General features: G+C 36.0%; 1 protein-coding gene and 2 long non-coding RNA genes across 3 annotated transcripts in view; 2 read left to right on the top strand and 1 right to left on the bottom strand.

Moving 5' to 3' along the window:
* Positions 1-20,103, bottom strand: part of LOC135073856 (coronin-2B-like) — a 65,175-nt gene extending 45,072 nt beyond the window's left edge. Inside the window, exons 1-6 of the mRNA XM_063968079.1 lie at positions 19,834-20,103; positions 7,767-7,964; positions 5,212-5,328; positions 3,456-3,605; positions 1,752-1,916; positions 1,143-1,349 (exon numbers count right to left, since the gene is read on the bottom strand). Coding sequence (XP_063824149.1) covers positions 1,143-1,349; positions 1,752-1,916; positions 3,456-3,605; positions 5,212-5,328; positions 7,767-7,964; positions 19,834-19,962 — 966 coding nt within the window. The 5' untranslated portion in view covers positions 19,963-20,103. The remainder of the gene's footprint in view (positions 1-1,142; positions 1,350-1,751; positions 1,917-3,455; positions 3,606-5,211; positions 5,329-7,766; positions 7,965-19,833) is intronic.
* On the top strand, positions 9,840-12,014 carry LOC135073858 (uncharacterized). Its single transcript, XR_010257715.1, has 3 exons — positions 9,840-11,375; positions 11,573-11,711; positions 11,797-12,014. It is a non-coding gene; the product is annotated as an uncharacterized LOC135073858 (long non-coding RNA).
* Positions 14,824-16,505, top strand: LOC135074164 (uncharacterized). The gene is made up of 3 exons (XR_010257763.1): positions 14,824-15,989; positions 16,174-16,312; positions 16,398-16,505. It is a non-coding gene; the product is annotated as an uncharacterized LOC135074164 (long non-coding RNA).
* Positions 20,104-21,359: the final 1,256 nt, after the last annotated feature.

A 21,359-nucleotide genomic window follows, 5' to 3' on the forward strand; every position in this document is an offset into this window, starting at 1 on the left:
GAACACGACGCCAGAGGAGCTGTCGATGGTCTCGCAGACGAGCGGCTTGTCGAGCGAGTGCTGCTCCCACACGGCGTACTGCCGGTCGCTGTACCGCGAGAAGCCAGTGGTTCAGACTTCGCCGCTGGTTGCTGACTCACCATGTTGTTGTCGTAGTCGAAATACGGGAACACGACGCCGGAGGAGCTGTCGATGGTCTCGCAGACGAGCGGCTTGTCGAGCGAGTGCTGCTCCCACACGGCGTACTGCCGGTCGCTGTAGCGTGACAAGCCTGTGGTTCAGACTTCGCCGCTGGTTGCTGACTCACCATGTTGGTGTCGTAGTCGAAATACGGGAACACGACGCCAGAGGAGCTGTCGATGGTCTCGCAGACGAGCGGCTTGTCGAGCGAGTGCTGCTCCCACACGGCGTACTGCCGGTCGCTGTACCGCGAGAAGCCAGTGGTTCAGACTTCGCCGCTGGTTGCTGACTCACCATGTTGGTGTCGTAGTCGAAATACGGGAACACGACGCCGGAGGAGCTGTCGATGGTCTCGCAGACGAGCGGCTTGTCGAGCGAGTGCTGCTCCCACACGGCGTACTGCCGGTCGCTGTAGCGTGACAAGCCTGTGGTTCAGACTTCGCCGCTGGTTGCTGACTCACCATGTTGGTGTCGTAGTCGAAATACGGGAACACGACGCCAGAGGAGCTGTCGATGGTCTCGCAGACGAGCGGCTTGTCGAGCGAGTGCTGCTCCCACACGGCGTACTGCCGGTCGCTGTAGCGTGACAAGCCTGTGGTTCAGACTTCGCCGCTGGTTGCTGACTCACCATGTTGGTGTCGTAGTCGAAATACGGGAACACGACGCCAGAGGAGCTGTCGATGGTCTCGCAGACGAGCGGCTTGTCGAGCGAGTGCTGCTCCCACACGGCGTACTGCCGGTCGCTGTACCGCGAGAAGCCAGTGGTTCAGACTTCGCCGCTGGTTGCTGACTCACCATGTTGGTGTCGTAGTCGAAATACGGGAACACGACGCCGGAGGAGCTGTCGATGGTCTCGCAGACGAGCGGCTTGTCGAGCGAGTGCTGCTCCCACACGGCGTACTGCCGGTCGCTGTAGCGTGACAAGCCTGTGGTTCAGACTTCGCCGCTGGTTGCTGACTCACCATGTTGGTGTCGTAGTCGAAATACGGGAACACGACGCCAGAGGAGCTGTCGATGGTCTCGCAGACGAGCGGCTTGTCGAGCGAGTGCTGCTCCCACACGGCGTATTGCCGGTCGCTGTACCGCGAGAAGCCTGTGGTTAAGACTTTGCCGCTGCTGCCTAGGAAAGTGCACTTGGACGCTTTGGTGCCTTGGTGGCAGATGCCCTCCTGGAATAATAGAAATAAATTAACTGTCTATTCAAATCTTAACTCCAAAAACTAAACTTTTCAGTTAGGTAGGTCCCCCTCATATTATTCTTACACGAGAAATGATGAGTAACAAACAAACATCCTCTTCGAGTTTTCCCGTGGATTTCTTCGCGGAGGAGGCTGGTTGGCTATTACATTAATGGCCGCTACCATTGTCAAAGCGGCTTTTTTAAAAACGCCCAAGGAATATAACTAACACGAGACTAATTGCACCTCTCATTTACTTCACTGTAACTATTTTATATGTTAAGATCTACAGTTTGGCCGCTAATCGAACCCAAGCCAGTGAAGGTTAAATAAATCCTGATTAAAAAAATATTGTGAGAAATACCATGCACTTAGCTAGGTACTTTAACTTACAAATAGAACCATGCCTCTCCTCGGTTCAATGATGCGCAGTTTCTTATCCTTACTGGTGGTAGCTAGCAGGGAACCATCGCGGTTGAACGACATGCAGTAGATGACGTCAGTATGGCAGTCTATGACGCGAATGGCCTCCCCTTTGCCTACGTCCCAGACGAAAATCTGGAACAAAAAAAATGGTTTAGATGCAGGGCAAGAAAGTGAAAAAAGTTAAGTTACGAGTACCTACTGTTGAACAAAAATAGTATTTTTGTTGTTGTAAAGTAAGGTAGGTATACACACTTGTAACTTTAGGGATTGTGTTTTTGACGCTACATGTTATGTTATCTGTAACACACGTACCAAATGGATATTTATTTTTTCAAACAACATTATGACATAGCCACAATAAGAACCTATGACATCATTTCTTCACGAAATTAATTAATTAATTATTATTTTATAGTTAATGCAAAACAAAAGAAAAATAACTAGTGGTTTTTTTTTTTCAGAAAACAAAAAACTGAAATTATTTAGAGTAAACAACAAACAACAACCGTTCATTGTGGAAAACCTTGGGGGAGGCCTTTGTCCAGCAGTGGACGTCATTTGGCTGAAACGAAACAACAAAATTAGTGATCAAATTACCTACACCTAGAACATTATGATAACTGTTCATGTCCAATAATACTATCAAATTCAATATTGTTGTCGAATGCACCGTTTTTGTTACGGTATTTTGGTCTCATTTTTGATTGCAATAAAGTAACGGTCCAGATTATCATAGTGGCATTTTATATGCAAATGAAATTGTTAAGATAACAATTAATAACGTATCGCCACGCGATTGGAGCGACCGAAAAGATATCATAATCATTACCATTGGATTCGCGTGTCTTAGAAATATATATCAGTCACGAACGATGCTATTCCAAAGACACATAAATGTATAAGCTGTAACGTGTTAACCGTTACAACTATACAGAGTATTATGGCTATGTAATGATATGAAAACATGAGTGTTCAATTGCGAAGTATTTTGTTGCTTCTTAATGATTTTGTTTAGTTTTATACAGGGTGTTTGGTAAATGGGTATATGAGCCGACACTAGCCCATGTTAACATGGGCATATAAATGGTATGGTGAAGTCAGAAAATTGATATCTTAAATTTAATTATTTTAATTTTCATACAAATCGGATTTTATAAAATTTATTTTGTATGAAAATTTAAAAAAATTAAATGATGATATCAATTTTCTGACTTCACCATACCATTTATATGCCCATGTTAACATGGGCTAGTGTCGGCTCATGTACCCATTTCCCTAACACCCTGTAGAGATGTTTCCTGGGTAAAAAAAGCATGTTTTTTAATTAATCCGTCGGTTAACTTATAAAAAAAATACTCAACACGTATTTTTCAAACTAATGAAATGGAATTATTGAAAAAGATAAGTTCAATAGAAAAGGCCCGTGACGTCACGCGGAGCTTTAAAGCATCATAACTTCGTAATTACTTGTTTAATTGACAAATAAAAATATACGTGTCCAATATTTTTTGACATGTAATTAACGGACTAAGGCTGGGTTGTACCATCTTACTTTAACTTTAACAAACGTCAAAAATCTGTCAAACTCCATACAAAAACACCGGTTATCGTCAAAGTTACATACGGTCAAAGTTAATTGGTGGTTTTTTTAGGAAACTAGCCTATTCTTACCAAATAGTCGAAGCCTGCACTGAACAGGATATTTTCAGCGATGGGGTGCCATTCTATGTAGGCTACACGGCGTTTGTGGCCTTGTAATTCCACCAGCCAGTCTGTTAGGTGCATAGAAAGACCACCATCTGGGATATGCCATAGCTTCACCTGGAATAAACAATTTAATTCAATATAAGTTATTTTTTACTCTATTTAATAAATAATTGCTATTTTTTTATTTATTCTAATTACTGATGCGTAACGGTTAATAATAAATGAAGTGCTGTATCATCCAAATCAAATGTAACACTTTTAAACAATAAGATTTAGCTTTAAAACCTTTAACTGGGGTTGAATTGTTGCTAATAATGTAAAAGTTGAAAAGATAAAACAAGTTTCAAATCAATAAAATACTTTTAAGGGTTGCCCTAACTTCCACAGAAAGTAAGTAGCAATAATCAATATTGCTTACAGAATAGAAAAGTCATCATTACCCATCTGTTAGGTAAAATGATGTTAAAGTGTTAAGTGTAACGTTTCGTCTTGTAATTACGCATTTCGACGTAACTACAATCATCTTGATGTTATCAACACGAGTGGTTTACGCAAGCAACGGCAAAAACAAAAACATTTCCACTTCATACAAAAAACAATGATGTTTAAATTGGTTCTATTATTTCTCTATGAAGAATTGAATGTCAATAAGGACAGTGGTAATGGATCTACTTTAGACAATAAAACTGTTGAATAAGAGCATGATCTTCTATCGTGTAACCTTGCGAAACAAACGCGACGTAAAATCGACGCGACGTCAGCATGGCCTAAAGTTTCCAAACAATTTGTCAATTGCCGGCTTTTTTGCACAAACTTATAGCTATCAATTTGTTTAGAAAAGTCACGTCGCTCTCGCGTCGCGCTACAGTCACGTGTATGCCAGAGACTTAAATGCGGAAACCATACGATGAGATATGATAACGAAATCCGGACATAGCAACACGCATAGCAATTATAGGAGATTATTGACTCAACGAGATCAACGTGCAAACTTTCATATCAATATGAAAACCGACAAATTGGTCAAACGGAACTTCCCCGAGTAATGGGCAGTAATTTCCTTGAGCAAACTGCGCGTCGAACAAAAACTAATAAATTGGAAAAAGCAAGCGTGAGCCACACTTTGTATTAGCGTGAGCGAAGTTCCGTGCTGTTATCAAATATTGATTATTGCAATCTAATACATAGTACTGTCGCATATAAGGCTTATATTGCGAACTCCGTAGAATTTTACATCAGGGGGACAGATGTCATTTTAGAAATAGGTACCCAAGTTATGTTTAGGTACAATATTTGATACCTTCTTCACTGCAGGACAAGGAACCTCTAATAAATCAGAGGTAAATGGAAGATTTGACCTACATTCCGCATACGGCTATCAGGCGGTTTGGGACTTAGGGAGACTTGATGTTTGCTTCGCATACTTATTTGTCCTATAGTCGCGTTTTTGCCACGGGGGAGTTGAAGTGGTCCCTTTATATTCTAGCGGAACCACACAGCAAAAAACGATATAAGTAATTACAGGAAATAGATTTAAGATAATGCCTAATGTAGTATAATGAGAATATTTTGTATTATTGAAAATTGTCCTATAATAACCAATCTACTCTTATGTACAGCACATAGTAAACACAGGTATTTTACGTAGTTGCAATAGGAGCTATTTTGCAACAAAAAATCTACTCTGATGTGCTTTGTACCTAATTATTGCAATCATTACCGTGCAGTCATCGGAACATGACGCGATGATGTTGTCGTTGAATGGGTTCCACTTGATGTCAAGCACTGGGCCCTTGTGACCTGTTACCCGGCTTGCATTGAAGTCCAGTCGACCAGTCTGAAACAAAGAAGTTTGATTATTTATTCTGAATACTTAATTAAAAAGTATAGTTTTACAATAACTATTCTCTATTCCCACTGCTGCAACTTCTGTGTAGCCAGGATCTACAGCTTTCGCGGTGTCTCAAATTGGTCCCGGTGGAAAGTTAAACTGTCATTAAGCCCACAACGAAATTAATCAGAAGAACATAGTTTTTTTTATGTTTTCTTTTGTAATAACCAACTTTTAAAAAACATTTTTTATGTGCCAGTATTGCAAGAATAAATACTATGCCAGTATTTAGTTTTCTTTCGTGTAGAGTTCGGTTTGTTACATGATCGCACGGGCGTCGCTTGATCAAACACTATTACCAAAAGCATACAAAATAGTTCATAGCCCTAACATGAGACCAGCTTGGTTTGTCATACTTTTCATGTCCTATTTTAGGTTTATTTTTGTGACAAAAGCTAGACTTTGTCATTCTCTTATCTTGGCCAAAATAAATTAAACTAATTAATTTACATGCTTAACTTTTATTTTAAAAGATGGTAATTAATTTTGAAGATCATAACACTTTCATTAATAAAACGACGTACCTAACAGTGTGCAGTCACGCGTTATTCAAACCAAATATTAATAATTACATTAATTTACTGTTCCATCTTTAGCGATGCTGTACATTCAAGTATTCAACTATTGCATCCGAGATTTCCGTGACAATACAACGAGATAAAGCAGTTTTGTTGTAATTACACTTGACGTTACGCGTAGTGCCTCGTAAACGTTTCACAATTAAATATCAGATATGTGTTAATCTTTACCAACTATAATAACCACTTAGCTGGTGCAATTGGTTCAACGAACAATGCGCCTATTCGATACTATTTCGATTCGATTTCTCACGCCCATTGCGGCCGTCTCGATTATATCGCACTTCGTGTTTGGGCTCATAATTAATTAAGTGAAGCATTCATAGTGAACAATAAGTGTGAAAATGGTATGGAATATTACATTATGCGGTGGGGAATGAATGATGAATAATGTCATACGTGCGAAGGTCATTGGATATATCTTTAGAGAAGGTGTGGATGCATGCAATGCATCTAAATGAGAGATCACAATACGACAGTAATTTAACTAAGTACATAGAATGTCACCCAGTCTCACATAAAAATGTTTATGTATAAGTATCCATTTAATAATGATATAAGTCCATGCATAATTATGGCAAATTCCCTAACTGCATTTCATTGATTCCTCCTGCGAACCTCGAAATGATACAAAAACTAAAGTATTATCTTCTAAAGAACAAATCATCTTTAATTTGTCTAGGAATTAGTTTTTTTTAAATAATTAATAAACCAATTCGATATCAATCAATGAGTTATTTACTTACATCAAGTCGGTTTTTACCCAAACAAGACGACGAATATTGATACGTCTTTTTAAACGTCAAATGAAACATAATCACTAAGGATTGATAATTCAATTCAATCTTTTTTATTCAATTCTTTAATCTCGACTACTGATATTTTAAAACAAAGCAACAAATACAATTCAATACCGCGTAAAGATGAAAGAGAGAAAAGATTGGATCTATGAGAAAATCACTTAATCTTGGCATACATCGCTTAATTGTGATGGATAAGACAATTGTCTTATGAAATAATTCATCGCTGTGTGACGATAGAAAAACACTTTTCGTTGATTGAATGTTTTTGCAGCCGAGAAATCTTTTCCACAGTGTGCAGCATATAATTTAGTTATGTATATTAATAATACAATGAAAGCCCGGAAATAAGTTTTTAATCGGAAAAAGTTGTCGATCGTGTTTCAATTACCTAGTTGTAATTTCTAGATGGATTCTCATCATTTCTCCTACTAAATGATGGCAACAGGTCGATTGATTTCGGTATCAACGATCAATATTCTTGTCTTATCTAATTGATTACGGTGATAGTTTTTAATGATTCGACAAACAAATAAGTAATATGTTGCAAAGTAATTGAATTACGGAATCGCTCGTAATATAATTATTATGCTATTTGATTATATTCGATTAGAACGGGTTATCTTGATATACAGTGTAATATTTGCAACAATCATGGGTCTGTTAAGGGCCTTACTGAAGAAATCACCCAGGGAATCAGATTGTGCTCTGGGACATAGCGAGAAATAAACTCGATGTCGACAGAATAACCAATATTTCTGTAGCTTAGTGGTAAGTAGTAGTCGCCAAGCGAAAAATCATGGGTTCAAGAGGGTCCTTTCCCACGGCTTTCCAGTTTTACGGGACACTGCAAACGGGATGTTTGTGTGAATGTTAATATTATAACACGGGATCCTGCAATAAACTGGATGTCTCGGTGGGAAAGAGCTCTTACTTGAGGCACGACTTTTCAAGAAAATCATCTTTTAATGTGCGAAGCTTTCTTGTAGTACCAAAATAAACTTACGTGATCCAAAGGCAGCACGAGGAAGGCACCTCCACCAGCGACCTCTGTGACGATGGCCACAAACTTGGGGTTCACCGCGCAAAAGTTGGAGTCGTGCGCATTCCTGGTGATCTTTATGTTGTCATAGCAACGCTCCCTTTTGAACGACACCCCGTAAACATGGCGGAATTTGGAGCTTCTCACTCCTCGGAACCATACCTGAAAGATTTTTAACATCAACAAGGATTCTTCGAATAGCAGTCTTACTCGTTATTAAAAAAAATATACAAAATTTCTTTGAATATCAGTAATTTACGGGTTATTTGAAACTTTTTATACCGATATAAAAAATCTAACTTTCTTTTCTACATCCTGAGTTACAAGAAGTCTATTTAAGATTTGCCCCTGCATACATTCTACGTTCTTTCTCGGAAATGAAACGGTAAAATAAAATGTAAACGCACTGGCCTTTTTCGGTAACATTACCGATTTAGATGGTTCACTGATTGATCGTTTTAAAAGTAGATCTTTGCGCACATTTACCCTAACGACTCGGAACAGGATTGTAAATCGATTATGCAATGAATAACCGATTCGTGATTTACTATTTTAGGTAACCAATTAAGTCGAAAACAAAAGGTTATCTCTAATTGGTTTTTTTAAATATTTTATTAGTAACAATAACAAAATTAAATGGTGATTATATTGAGACGTTTCATATAATTATTAGAATGCATTTTTATAATACAACAATACTAAATAAAATACAATAAAAATGAACGTTATTTACTATTATTCTGGAAGTGCGAATGTTTTTATAATTGCACGCAACAGAACAAATATGAATTATTAATTGCTAATCCAAAACAAATGGTCACAAATTCTATTGAAAACGAAATGTATAAACACTGCATAATTCGATCTAGTTTTTACAACGCTCTTGTATGAAAATACATTTACACTTATTAATTCTTGAAAGAAAAAACTAAAATGATAACTTCATTTAGTAAAAAAATATTACATCTAAACATGCACATCGTTATTTGTAAAGGATTGATCGGAAATCGTACTTAATCGTAATAATAACCAATACAGAACCGTAATTTTGTAAAACCGGAAAAGATAATTAAGCAAATAACTTCGACTGTTTATCATTAAAAGTTAAAACACACGTTCCTTATAAAGTTGTAATGTATGCCAGAATTGTGTTACATACTTTCAATTCGCGTGTATTTTTAACAGTTTAAAACGTAACGCGGCTTTTACCAAAAGCCAAAATAACTGCGATAAGCGTGACAAATCATGATCATAATAATTTCACTTTATCTCAAGTTTCTCCAGTATTGATACAAAAAAACTTTATGAATAAATAATAAACATAAGAAGCGCGTACATATTATACATAATAAATAATTAATGAACCGGCTACCACTTAACTAAATGGCAATAAAATACATAATGGTTATTCAATAGAAAGTTTACTTTAATTTTGAATGTTACTTTGTATTTTATAAGTATTTAAACTACATTTATTTAAGACTGAATAATTATCGTTTAATACAGTTCGTTTGGTTACTTTTTAGTTGGTTAATTAAGGACGTTAATAAAATACAAAGTTAATTGAAATATGACCCAAGAAAGGTTCAAACTCTGAATAATAAAGACGTCTATGAGAAGAACTAAGAGAATTGGATTTAATTACCATTTACGTAATGGACATTACGCCTTGTGTTAATTTACGTGCTCCACTTTTAACATTGTAATACTTTGTTTCAGTTACAAAGAATTCATTCGTATGTATTTTGTAACTTATTTTGTACTAATATAGAGCAAAAATATTGTCTTGTTAAACATTAAACAACATTATAACTAAATACTTAAATTAATGTTAGTGCAAATAAAAAATAAAATGAAGTACCTACCTGTGAATTAGTCATTGTAGTCTTCGGTCTACTCGAGTGCGAATATTCAAGGCATGCACTACTTAGAGGCTTCCAAACTATATATTTTTGTGCATTTTACTAATAACCATGTACACAAATAACATAAACATCAGCTGCCCACAACATCACGCACAGTAACTTAACACTGAAAGTTGCAAAGAAATAAAAAGGATGCATTAAAATGTAACATAAAATAAGTGCAAAAGAAATAAAAAACGAAAATGTAACACTGGCGACTACACTCGTGCCGGGTTTTGAACAGTGTGCGTTGATGACAGAGCTCACTCTCAGAGCGGCAAGGCGCGTGTCCCAGGCGCGGGCGAAAAAAAAGTGAAAAGATACTTGTTACAAAGTCGTTGCCGCCGATGATGCTGAGAGAAATTTAAATTCATTGACTATTATGTGCCGATCAAACACTTGTTACAGTATATTAATATGATGTAATAACATTACATAAGATCAGACACCCAAAAGTAATGACATGTGTTTAAATAATGACAATAGAAGTAATGTAGAGATATAAAATGCATAGTAAACGATATCCAAAATGTACCCATATTACCTAGGTGATGAAGTATTAAAGCATATTCGCCTGAACGCACATCGATATCAAATAAAATAAAAGTAAACAATCTAACATGCTTCAAAATTTAGCAATGTAACACTTTCCCTGTTCGACTTCAAAGACAGCATTACATGATGATCAGCAAAGCGTTGCAGAAAAAAAGAAGACACTACCGTCTACAACTAGCACTTATGTCATGGTTCGCAGATTAAAATGTAACGCAAACATTTAATATATGCGGTGACGTAACACCTGGCGGTTTAACGACAACATCATTTACTTGACCATGATTTGCCAAATTATGAATGCCGAGCGTTTTGGACCAATTTTCTGTTATTAAAATAGTAATTATGTTTTTAACGTTACAATATTCCAAGACTCGAACTAATGACACTGATGGAGTGATGATTGACCGGCTGGAATTTATAATAAAGCATTCTGGGAGCTTAATAATAGTAGTCCCGTTATTTTTCATTAGACTTCAGCGTTAATGTAAGTGGGTCTAGCGCATTAGCGATGTAATGGAAAATACTAGGTCATAACATTAACATGAGGTATAAAACGAGCCAGCAGATTAACCTTTCATTTCTGTGCCTCTACCATGAGTTGCCATCGAAAACTTGTATTCGTATACTACAGTCGATAGAGTTTAAACGTGGATCGATGAAGTTTGCATTAAAATCATACCATGAGTTCAATTACCGTATACTTTACTCGCCAGCGATAATTCGATGGTTTTGTGATGTCATGTTGGTGAACATGTTAACGTATCCAACTTCACACGCTATGAATGGATGAATGAAAGAACGAATGCCGCTCCTTTCTAACTATATAGAAAAGATAGAGTAGGAAATAACAAAAATATCAAAAATAACACTGCAAAATTTAAGTGTCCTAGAACAGTGCTTAAAGCTGAATTAACATGATGATTTTAAATTTGTATTGTTTATTTCTTGTCATTGCGACTTTGACGCAGCTGTTGTCATGACAACAGATAACAAAACATGTTTTGTTGAAGGATTATTGATGAATAATTTTCCACAAAAAATTGGATTTTAACCACGATAGGAAAATGAGAACCTGCGCCTATCCGTTTAAACCGATTGTAGAATTTATGGAAAGGTAAGTTAAGTAAAAATAAACATACTATGTGGTGGAGGAATTTCGATATTAAACAATGTATTAAACGAATAATTTTGAGCTGGTTTTTTTGGATAAATACAACCTTTCCAGCATAACTTCCACGTGCCTAGCTAAAATTCAGTAATATGAGTGCTAGATTTATATTTTCTAGATACAATAAAGTTGTTTTTCTTTAGATATGGCGATCTGAGTATGCCCACTGAAGGACCCCAAGAAAGAGCCAACAATAGTCAACGGTGGGTGGAACTAACGGATACGCGAACGTGAAATGCTGATGCCACCGGCGACACGAAAACTACTGAGAAATTGAGAAAAGTGTGTATAAATACCTACTACTTTATTCATTTTGATTGCTTTTATCTTATTTCGTCATTATTATTTGTAATGTTTATTTGTTAAGGTGTGGAGTGACTTTAAACAGCAAGAAGAAGGCACCTCGCATACACAGAGCTGCCAAGGGAACACTGGACTGGTGGCGGTCCAGGTTCTTCCCTGAAGCCAAAGGATTTAGAGCAGAGTGCTTGTAAATAACTACTTGTAAATTAAATCCATAATAAAGACCTAGGGTAACTGGATGGATATACCTACCTTATTATTGTAAAAGATATAACTAATTAAATACATTATATTGTTTTAATCTTTCATGGTCACTAAACATACCTACATGGTAGCAATCTCGTCAGTAATAATAATTAAGTAAATACATATCCTACTAATATCCTACTAAATATTAAAAATACGAAAGTTTGGATGTCATTATGTCTAGATGTTTGTTACTCTTTCACGCAAAAAGTACTGAACGGATTTTGATGAAACTTTACAGTATTATTGTTTATAACCCAGATTAACATATAGGCTATAATTATGACGATCTGTGACAAACTAAATTTCACGCGGACAAAGCCGCGGGCAAAAGCTAGTTGAAAATAAAATGATTAATTTTTATTGACTATTTATTTCACAAAACCTAATACATAATACACAGACTGATTAAAAACAAAAGTAAATTTCAACTTATGAAAATACATATTCATTGTCGGATTAGCTTTCTATCATGATCTCGTAAGGTTGCGTTTTCACCAGAGATGTGCGAGAATGCGTAGCGAAGGATGTGTTTGTAAAGAACCAATAGAATCGCTTCATTTACCTCGCCTCGGTCAGCACATCTCTGGTAGAAAAGGCTCAGGCTGTACAACACTAATGAGCATTTTCAAATCTCTGCTACACATCCTCGTACGATACATTTTCCTCGCACAGCTTTGGTGGAAACCCGCGCACATTTTCACAGCACAGCTAGACATCTTCGCACGACACAATTCCCTCGCATATCTCTAGGAAACGCAGCATCCTGTCCCTCCCCCAAGGATCTCCACAATGTGCCCGCATCCAGGTTCTTCCCGCGACCTTCACCAGATCGTCGGTCCACCTAGTGGGAGGTCTGCCCACATGCTGATAACATGTTCCATCGTAATAAACTTCTTTCCGACATAATTTAATAAAGAAAACACCTAAAATGACCTAAAACCACAATTTTATTTTGCTTTTCACATGTCAATAAGCCAGTGAGTTACGTTACTGTGACAGCTAAGGTATTTTTCGATGACATCTTTGAAAATTGCAACTCATGGTAAGTTATTTGTATGAAACTTAATAAAAACTTTAGTCGCTATCGTATTCAATTAGATAGGTTTTTTACCTAACGATTTGAGATGAACTCATGGTAGTGTTTTTAGTTTTGCTGTGGTTCGGCTACTAACCGCTAGAGGCGCTGTACAATTTGCCATACATTTTTTTACGCCCTCGATAGCGAGATGCTCGGTAGGTAAACTCATGGTAGAGGCACTGATGTATTTTAATACCTACTCTGGTAAAATTTTACAACATTTGATTGTAAAACTTTATTTCTGTGAATGCAATTTCAATGTAGAGCTTATTCGTCGATTTATTTTTTGAGAAATTAAAATGTAAACGATCGACAAATATAAATTATTATTATAAACGGAGTTGTATTACAGGAAGTCACAGATAAATATAAAGAGCGAAAAATAAAAGTTTGAGCAATGATATTAAAGAACTATAGATATGTTACGTTCATAGAAATTACGATTTTAATCCGTGCCGAGCTATTCCAAATTGCACACATTGACAAATGTAACTGATAAGTGAAACAAAAGATACGAAATAGCACGCAAATGAAAGAGATAGCTATAGTTTTAACGATTCTGCACTAACTAATCTATGTCCGCAGCGCACGCATCCTTATCGCTCTAACGTCAAAACAAGATCGCTTTCTCTTTCTTAACTTGAACATGGCGCATGGCGTCTTGATTGTTTGCATAAATAATTGAAAATATAAATACTAAATAATTTTGCATAATCACATGTGGTAAGAGATCCCTTGTATTTTGTTTACTTTAGAGTCATAATTGGTACACTTTCGAAACACACACGATGGCATTTTTTATTTATTTTGGTAAGAACACAGGAACTTACGGTGTGGTACACGCGATTGCGCACGACGCAGGCCACACGAAGACTAAACACAAGACGTCCCAATTGAGAATGTTACTAGGTATGCAAAATCACTTGAAACCTATGTTACAGTTAAGCTTTTACATTTACAAATACATTAGTTTTTATTTCATTCAAAAATACCCAGTAGTTATGATTTTATAGGCATTCAAAGTTCGCTTAAATATTGAGTCCCGCCGACGGTCACGTGACCCCGTGTGACGTACATTCACAGCGTCCGCTGACTAGAAAACGGATATAAACATACTTAAATAATTTTTTTTTGTAAATACAAACTTATTATACATATTAACACCCAGACCCATCACAGAAATTAAAATTGAACCAAATCCAAACTTGATGCGATTGTGTCGTTTTATTGCGAATTACCTTCCAGCTCCATCATTAGACCCCGATTACTATATAGAATTAAAATACTCATCAATACAAAACGAACGAGCCCAAACTCGATGCATTTAAGTCGTTTTATTATAGAGTTCCTATGGCCACCTTCCAGCTCCATCATCAGATCAGCTCCATGTCATCATAATATTGCATGGTCATCCAAATCACATGTGTTTGCGAAATTTCAGCTTAATCGGTTGCCTGGAAGTGGGTCTTAATTCAGTTTGCAAGATTCCACCCATACAAATATGAGCCAGTCGTTGTAATATGACGTCACGCGCATAAAATGGCGGGCCGGCCGCCGCCCGCACTTTTAAAATTCAATATCTTGGAAACTAATAGACGTATCGAAATAATTCTTTCACGTGTATTTTTTATTTTTAACAGTGAATACAGAAAGCTAAAAAACAAAATTAGTGAACATTCTTCATTGGGACGTATTTGAGTATTCACAGCGCGAGCGCTTATAACATATATCTGCTTTTGTTTTTATATAATATCATTGAGTTTGAGGCAAAGCATATTTACTTGTTGAGCTTGGCTCTACCATGCTACGTAAGGCGATTTAACTTAATTCCTCTCTTGTACCTATAAAAATTAAAATCATATCAGGTCACCAGCTTCTGTCCAGCAATTCAATTCTGAACTGAGGAAGATATTACACATTTTTCAGATCGAATATTACTTTATTTAGTACCGCAATTTATTCGGTGCGTGCGTGCGTTACAGCGATCCAGAATGGCAGAGCAAATTTTGAAAGGACCACGCCACCAGCACATAAAAATACCATTTTCATAACTCCTAGAATTTCCGGCATAACTGTTAGTTAATCCTGGTGCTTTTATTCAACGTAAAATACCACGTTATCATACGGTATTCTCATAGTGCACCCTACACTCGCGCGCGCATTGTACCTATCTACCTACATTTCGTAGATAAGCGAAACAAAAGCCCTCCTTCAAAAGGGATAGTGGAAAAATCCAGGAGATAATGAGTGTATTATCAGTTTGTATAACGAAATGAATGCTTTGTCACAAATGGGATCTGCCTGCCAAATTCCAATAGATTTTTTTACCAAAACAGTCTTTTAAAAGAGCTGTATTTACCTAGGTTGTAAACGTTTAGAGTAAATACCATGATGAACTGTGCCTCTACCATGAGTTGCCATCGAAAACTTGTATTCGTATACTACAGTCGATAGAGTTTAAACGTGGATCGATGAAGTTTGCATTAAAATCATACCATGAGTTCAATTACCGTATACTTTACTCGCCAGCGATAATTCGATGGTTTTGTGATGTTATGTTGGTGAACATGTTAACGTATCCAACTTCACACTCTATGAATGGATGAATGAAAGAACGAATGCCGCTCCTTTCTAACTATATAGAAAAGATAGAGTAGGAAATAACAAAAATGTCAAAAATAACACTGCAAAATTTAAGTGTCCTAGAACAGTGCTTAAAGCTGAATTAACATGATGATTTTAAATTTGTATTGTTTATTTCTTGTCATTGCGACTTTGACGCAGCTGTTGTCATGACAACAGATAACAAAACATGTTTTGTTGAAGGATTATTGATGAATAATTTTCCACAAAAAATTGGATTTTAACCACGATAGGAAAATGAGAACCTGCGACTATCCGTTTAAACCGATTGTAGAATTTATGGAAAGGTAAGTTAAGTAAAAATAAACATACTATGTAGTGGAGGAATTTCGAAATTAAACGAATAATTTTGAGCTGTTTTTTTTGGAGAAATCAACCTTTCCAGCATAACTTCCACCTGCCTAGCTAAAATTCAGTAATATGAGTGCTAGATTTATATTTTCTAGATACAATAAAGTTGTTTTTCTATAGATATGGCGATCTGAGTAAGCCCACTGAAGGGCCCCAAGAAAGAGCCAACAATAGTCAACAGTGGGTGGAACTAACGGACACGCGAACGTGAAATGCTGATGCCACTGGCGACACGAAAACTACTGACAAATTGAGAAAAGTGTGTATAAATACCTTCTACTTTATTCATTTTGATTGCTTTTATCTTATTTCGCCATTATTATTTGTAATTTTTATTTGTTAAGGTGTGGAGTGACTTTAAACATCAAGAAGAAGGCAACTCGCATACACAGAGCTGCCAAGGGAACACTGGACTGGTGGCGGTCCAGGTTCTACCCTGAAGCCAAAGGATTTAGAGCAGAGTGAATTAAATCCATAATAAAGACCTAGGGTAACTGGATGGATATACCTACCTTATTATTGTAAAACTTAAGATATTATAATTAATTAAATACATTATATTGTTTTAATCTTTCATGGTCACTAAACATACATGGTAGCAATCTCGTCAGTAATAATAATTAAGTAAATACATAATTATCCTACTAATATCCTACTTAATATTAAAAATGCGAAAGTTTGGATGTCTGGATGTTTGTTACTCTTTCACGCAAAAACTACTGAACGGATTTTGATGAAACTTTACAGTATTATTGTTTATAACCCAGATTAACATATAGCCTATAATTATGACGATCTGTGACAAACTAAATTTCACGCGGACGAAGCCGCGGGCAAAAGCTAGTTGAAAATAAAATGATTAATTTTTATTTACTATTTATTTCACAAAACCTAATAGGTAGGTACATAATACAGAGACTGATTAAAAACAAAAGTAAATTTCAACTTATGAAAATACATATTCATTGTCGGATTAGCTTTCTATCATGATCTCGTAAGGCTGCGTTTCCACCAGAGATGTGCGAGGATGCGTAGCGAAGGATGTGTTTGTAAAGAACCAATAGAATCGCTTCATTTACCTCGCCTCGGTCAGCACATCTCTGGTAGAAAAGGCTCAGGCTGTACAACACTAATGAGCATTTTCAAATCTCTGCTACACATCCTCGTACGATACATTTTCCTCGCACAGCTTTGGTGGAAACCCGCACACATTTTCACAGCACAGCTAGACATCTTCGCACGACACAATTCCCTCGCATATCTCTGGGAAACGCAGCATCCTCTCCCTCCCCCAAGGATCTCCACAATGTGCCCGCATCCAGGTTCTTCCCGCGACCTTCACCAGATCGTTGGTCCACCTAGTGGGAGGTCTGCCCACTAGGCATGGAACATTTCATGAATAGCAGGTGAAAAATCATATGAAATGAATTTCATTAATCACACCTGCTATTTTACTTCACATAGACTGCTATAATTTCACAGTCAACGAAATCACGAATCACATGAATTTCATTCATTCATTCGAGCAAAGTTCGTGAGCGCAGCTCTGCGAAGCGACCGAGCGAGTAAGAAGGAATGATTTGATCATGTGCGTGTTAGAAAAGGACAAGAGATGTGATGACGGACGAATCTGGGCATTTTAAATATGAACTTTAAACTCAAAGGTGTAAGGTTTAGATTTCCTTGTCATGATTCGTGTGATTTCATTAGATAGCAGGCAGATGAAATGAATGATTTTCATTAGTCGCGCGGTTATCAATGTGCTGTGAAACTGTTTGTTTTTTGTTGTGCGACATAAATGAAACAGATATTGTTACATTTCATATTTTAGCTAATTAGCAATCCTTCATCATAATTCATACTTCATTAAAAGTAGCACATTATATGAAAGAGCTACATTAAAACACTGCGAATAAAAATCATTGCCTGTGAAATTTCGCATGTGAAATCATATGAAAAAAAATCATCATTTCATAGAATGAAAATGAATGAAAAATAGCAATCATTTCCATGCCTACTGCCCACATGCTGATAACATGTTCCATCGTAATAAACTTCTTTCCGACATAATTTAATAAAGAAAACACCTAAAATGACCTAAAACCACAATTTTATTTTGCTTTTCACACGTCAATAAGCCAGTGAGTTACGTTACTGTGACAGCTAAGGTATTTTTCGATGACATCTTTGAAAATTGCAACTCATGGTAAGTTATTTGTATGAAACTTGATAAAAACTTTAGTCGCTATCGTATTCATTTAGATAGGTTTTTTACCTAACGATTTGAGATGAACTCATGGTAGTGTTTTTAGTTTTGCTGTGGTTCAGCTACTAACCGCTAGAGGCGCTGTACAATTTGCCATACATTTTTTTACGCCCTCGATAGCGAGATGCTCGGTAGGTAAACTCATGGTAGAGGCACTGTTGATGTGGGATCTGGAGGTAACTAAAACGTAGTACAACTGCCTTGAACAACTTCGTGCCCAGTTACAGAGTTAAATTATTTCACTGTACTGTCTCTAGGGGCCTGTCCTACACTGACTTCCTGCAGTTGGTACTCTGTACCCTCCATTAGTAAACACGCTTTGTAATAGCAATTTACTTTCTATTTGTAAATTATGATGGCTAAAGCATTTTCCTGTGTCAGTTGGCCACAAAATAAAGATTCTTTTAGAAACTAACTGCATACCAGAGTTAGGTACTAATTTATAACTTTTTTATTTAAATATTTGCATATTAAATAAAAAATTAGGTATAGAGTTTGATTAAAAGCTATAGAATGAGAAATACTTAGTATTCAGTGTTATTAATTAGTATCACTGCCTTTCATTTAGTTTTTAAGGGCATTCTGTAATCTATTTACAAAATAATGATTAAACATTGAGAATGATAAAAAACTCTCTTATTAAAAAAAGGCTTGTTAAAGATATGAACTAGAACAATACAACACAATTTTAATATTATTATTTCGGTTCACAGTTGTGCTCCCGCAGAATTGAGATTTTTGGGACGTAAAAGGAATAATAGCTACCAATTTAAACAAAGAATAAGAATTATTTTTGTCTAAGTAAATATTATTATAAAAATTCAGATTTAGTAAGACCTTAGTAAGACTTTCAGCGGATTTAAGTGTGTTCAGAAACATTTTAGGACGAGAGCATGGTTCGTCAATATTGTTACATGACCTACCTAAATTAATTAAATAAATTTATCACTAAATGGGTCACCAATGGCCCAAATGCAAGAGATTAGCTGTTGTTTTCAGTGTCATCGCAGTCATTACTTATTAGTCGTAAAAACATGATTACTATTTTGTGTCACAGCATTAATTTTACATCAAAATAATATTTTTGTGTATGTTTATTTGATACAACTCAATTTTTTTATTCCCCTGCATGGTGTTGATAATTTAACGATGATATTATTTTAAAATCTCCATTTGAATATTATTAAATGTAAGTTTAATTTTAAATTGGTAATAAAATGCATTTATTGAATGAATATCATAAAAAATAATGGTGTGCCTAAAATCAGGGAATAGTGAAAATTATAATTTAATAGATTTTTGGGTTTTACTCATATCGACGATAAGCTAATACAACCAATAACATCAACCGACAGTTATAAGAAACCGTGCAAATAAAAACAAATGAAGATTAATTAGAATAGGTCCGATCGGATTTTGGAAAGATAAATAATAGAACAGAATTAAATTGATACGTGTCATAAAACTAAAATAGATTAGAAAGTTTTATAAATGTGATGCAAAATGTTTCTTACCTTAGCCGAAGGTTTATTACACGCTCTTACATCGACGAGAGCACCACTCTTTCCTGGGCTTTTCTCGGAAATATTGATGATTTCCAGGCAATTACCTTCCCTTATCGACTCATCCTTTACTGGAGGCATATCCCTGACACAAAATAACAATGATTTCCTTACGTTTTCTTTGTTTACTTATAAATTAGTACCAAAAAACAAGAGCAGGGAAAATAAACTTCAGCAAAAATCGAAGACGAATGAGCGAATGATGATGGAACGAATGGCCAACAGACGAACGCAGAACGCTGGTCGTTGACATTCTGAGTGAGTGAGTGAGTGAGTGATAAATTAATAGTAGGGAGGGGAGGGACGCTAACAAAAATTCCTCCTAACAATTTGATGACTTTATTTTAATGTATGTTTTTTTTCAATATTATCACGTGGTAAGCTTATTGGGTTCTTAATCGTTGAATATTATGATTTGTTTGAAGCATATTTTAATGCTTCGATCCGACGCCATCTAAAATGAAATACTATTATTGAACTTGATTTAATAATAAAGCAATGTGAGTAGAGATGGGTTTCCACCCGGGTAAAAACCCACATGAGGGTAAAAACCCAATAAAAACCCGTTTCATTCCACCCGTGGGTGTTTACACCGGGTGAAAACAAATAACTTTATAATTATTTCAATTGGTATCTTTTCTTTATTTTTATTGAATTTTTCTCATTTAAGTTTATTGATTAATAAGTTATAAGTCAAATTTAAGGATTACTAATGTTTGGCCAAAAAACGTTTCCCAAATTATCACATCGCAAACAACGTTTCGCAAATTTTCATTTGGCAAATTCTCATTTGGCAAAACAACTTATTGCAAACTTTTAATTCGCAAATGTCGTTTTTGGCATGTTATTGTTTAGCAAATTATTGTTTGGCAAAGTATGTTTTGCCAAATGTTTCATTTGGCAAAAATATTTCACGATAAACTATTTACAAAACAATTTGATTGGTGCATAGAATGGAATACAAATTAGCTTGTGGTTATTATTTTGTTTAGTGGGTAGTTAATATAATTTTTTTTCTAAATAAATTTTCATATTTCATTCTTTTTATCGAAATTTCCAAATGATTCATTAACAATAGAGATGATTCTAGCGCTCGGCGGCCGCTGCCGCGGCACGCTTCGCTCGCCTTCGCGCATTAAGGGTCACTGTTCTAACCTAACCTAACCTACTATTTTCTACAATACCTACTTTTTGCAACCATACTATTTTCTGCAATCTCTCTGTTTTACATAAAATTATTGTGAAAACCATGACCATGTGCCTTATGCTTTGATTTGTGGGTAACGGTGGGTACTCGTAAGTATGTGAAGTGTCAATTTGACCAAGCAAATTATTTGGGATATAATATTTGGCAAAATAAAACATTTGCTATATAAACATTTGCCAAGTAAAATTTGGCCAAATGTTAATTTGACCAAATGAATTAGTTGCGAAAAGTACAGTTGCTAAAAGTTTATTTGGGAAATGAAACTTTGGCG

This window comes from Ostrinia nubilalis, chromosome 8 (assembly GCF_963855985.1).
Source record: "Ostrinia nubilalis chromosome 8, ilOstNubi1.1, whole genome shotgun sequence".
Taxonomy (NCBI): Eukaryota; Metazoa; Arthropoda; class Insecta; order Lepidoptera; family Crambidae; genus Ostrinia; species Ostrinia nubilalis.